At 44.0% G+C, this 3199-nt stretch overlaps 1 protein-coding gene across 1 annotated transcript in view; it reads left to right on the top strand.

The window, feature by feature from the left end:
* Positions 1-917, top strand: part of LOC103255067 (cytochrome P450 2G1) — an 11379-nt gene extending 10462 nt beyond the window's left edge. Inside the window, exon 9 of the mRNA XM_008053035.1 lies at positions 736-917. Coding sequence (XP_008051226.1) covers positions 736-917 — 182 coding nt within the window. The remainder of the gene's footprint in view (positions 1-735) is intronic.
* The last annotated feature ends 2282 nt before the right edge of the window (positions 918-3199 follow it).

The following is a 3199-nucleotide window of genomic DNA, read 5'->3' as shown; positions in this document are numbered from 1 at the left end:
CAGTTTCCCACTACTGCCAACCCCACCCCTGCCCTCCCCTGGCGGCAGTTTCCCACTACTGCCGATCCTTTTCTTATAGTGTTATGATAGTTGTTCAAGGTTATACTCAGTTCTTTGTTTCTGCAACAGATCACTGTGTATTATAGCTTCTAAGTCCATCCAAGTTGCGCAAAAGCATTCTAGGTCTACGTCAGATAGAACCTGGAGTTGGAGCATTGGCTGGGAAACTAGATCCACTCCACCATTTACGAAGGGTGGGGCCTTGGGTGAGCTACTTCAACTCCCCCATGAATCCAAATTCGCTAACTTGAATTAATCTCTCCAAACAGTTTGTACCTCACAAATAGCAAGCGTCATTTAAGTGTGAGCTTTCACTTTTTTTTCTCACCAGTGTCCGGCACTTAATAGACATTTAATAAACTTGTGCAGAATTGAACACAAACTTAACATTCACAGACCCCCTTAGAACCACTCCACCTTGGAAGGGGATGAAATCCCAGCCCTCAGAAAAGTAGCTGCCACGTGTTGAGCCCTATCAGTGGCATGTTCTAGCTGAGCACTAAATATTGGAACCCACTAAGCCTATACAGCAACCTTTTGTAAAGGTGTACAGTCATGACCCCTGAGATACTGACGAGGCAGCTGCGGCTCTGTGGGGCGTTCAGTCCAGAAGCTCCCCACATCCCAGCCCCGTGCAGGTGTGACCCGCCCTTCTGCCCTCCCCTGTGTCCGCAGGAAAGCGTGTCTGCCTGGGCGAGGCTATGGCCCGCATGGAACTCTTTCTCTACTTCACCTCCATCCTTCAGAACTTCTCTCTCCGCCCGCTGGTGTCGCCCGCGGACATTGATGTCACTCCCCAAATCTCAGGCTTTGGCAACATCCCGCCGACCTATAAACTCTGCCTCGTGGCGCGCTGAGCACCGCCCACTGGGCTAGGAAGGAACCGGCGAAAAGCAGCTCTGCCCAGGCGCACCCACCCTCGTCATCTCACGAATTCCCACGACGTCCCTAAGAGAAGGCACTATTATTACTGTCATGGGACTATAACCATCTAGGGTCACTTGAAAATATACAGCCGTATCTCCTCTAGGTCCAGTAGAAGAGCAGTGCCCTGTCCGAGATTTCCACCTAAGCTTGCAGGTTTTGTGTTCACTTAATAACCTTCGCCTAGGTTTCTATCTGCATCAAACTCTTGTTGTAGAGTCTATGTCTTTATGTTGTTCTTTTGTGTGTGTGCCCTAATATTGAGAATACTGTAGTCCAAACTTCTTCCTCCGTGATACTCATCTTTACCCAGCCCCCAAAAGGTCAACAAAGAACTCAAGAAAGTCGAAAATAGCAAATTTATTGTGTATCGTGTCTGACACCAATGTGAGGCACAGAAACAACTTTGAAATAGCCTTTTTTTTGCTTCCTTGTCATTATGTTTTTGTGGAATCAGGGACTCAATATGTTGCCTGGGCTGCTCTCAAACTCCTGGCCTCAAGCAATCCTCCTGCCTCAGCCTCCCAAAGTGCAGGAATTAGAAGCATGAGCCAACGTGCCCAGCCACTTTTTTGTTATTTTCTTTTCTGCCATCCCACTTCCAGTGATTTCCCACTAGTCGGACCACTCCATAAAATACCTCAACCTCAATCTTGCTGACTCATTACCTTTCCCCACCATCATTTCTTCTTCTAAATTTGCTTTCCTGGTTTCTGTCATCACAACCTCCAATTCCAAATGCTCCCCACTCTATTTAAAGATAGTTCGATTGTTCACAGTTTCTATTATTCCATTTCCAAACTTGTTCACCTGATTACATTTTCCCTCATATTTCATTTATTCAACCAATATTTATTGAATATCCAACAAGTACCAGCATACTCTTCAGTGACTTGGGATCCATCCACAAACAAAAGAGACAAACACTACTGCCTGCTTAGAGCTTACATTCTAGCAAGGAAAGTAGACAGTAATGCATACATTTAATAAAAAAGCAAATGATATAGGATGTTAGAAAAGCAAAGCAGGGAAATAGGATACGCATTCTATGACTGGAGCTGAAATGGGTGGTCTTGAGTGGTTTCCCAGGTGGTGAGGCAGCAAATTGCACCGGTGTCTGGGATGAGAGTGTTTCCAGAAAAACAGTTAAGAACAGTCATAAGGTAGGAGACTGTGGGTGTTCAGAAATCCAAAAGGAGACTCATGCAGCTGGAGTGAAGGAGGAAGGCAGAGTAAGAGTAAATGAGATAAGGCCATGGAATTCTGAGGACCAGACTCTGTGGGCCGTTGTGAGCCAAAGTGAAGACTTGCTTTTTACCCTAAGAATGACCAAGGTCCTTGGGAGCTGGTGAGTAGGTGCCATGTACTGATATGTTTTGCAAGGCTTGCGCTGGCTATTGTATGATGGATATGAAAGCAGAGACCAGTTAGGCAGCTACTGCAGGTGATGATGTTGACTCAGACACAGCCAAACCAGTGGAGTTGGGAAGAAGATGATGGACTTGTGATCTATTTCCATGCTTGAGAGGGTAGAGTTTGCTAATGCACTGTATGTAGGGTGTGAGAGAAAGAGGGGATCCAGACATGACTCCAGAGATAACATCTCATCTTTTATTACCTCTCCCTCAACTTGGCACCCAGGACCCATGATAATGATAGCTTCTATTTTTAAGCAGCATCAAATGATTTTGGCTACGTTAAGTAGAAAGGCTGTTAGATACTAGAAGGCAATTGTTTACCTTACAAAATCACTGAGAATTCTGGGAAAACAAGACAAAAATATGAGCAGGGGGAAAAGGCTGCTCAAAAAATAATCAACAGAGTGAATAGACAACCTATAGAATAGGAGAAAATATTCACAAACTATACATCTGACAAGAACTAATACTCAGAATCTACAAGGAACTCAAACAATCAGCAAGAAAAGAGCAAATAATCCTGTGCAAAGGTGGGCAAACAACATGAACAGACATTCTCCAGAAACAATATACAAATGGCCAACAAACATGAAAAATGCTCATCACAAATTATCAGGGAAATGTAAACTAAAACTACAATGAGATGCCACTTTACCCCAAGCAGAATGATCATTATTAAAAAGTCAAAAAATAATAGATGTTGGTGTATATGTGGTGAAAAGGGAACACTAATACACCATTGGTGGGAATGTGAATTCATATGACCTCTATGGAAAATAGTATGGAAATTTCTCAAA

Source organism: Carlito syrichta, unplaced genomic scaffold, assembly GCF_000164805.1.
Source record: "Carlito syrichta isolate Samal-C Ts95f unplaced genomic scaffold, Tarsius_syrichta-2.0.1 Scaffold287782, whole genome shotgun sequence".
Lineage (NCBI taxonomy): Eukaryota > Metazoa > Chordata > Mammalia > Primates > Tarsiidae > Carlito > Carlito syrichta.
The sequence above is the reverse complement of the archived record's forward strand: the minus strand, read 5'-3'. Positions and strand labels throughout refer to the sequence as shown.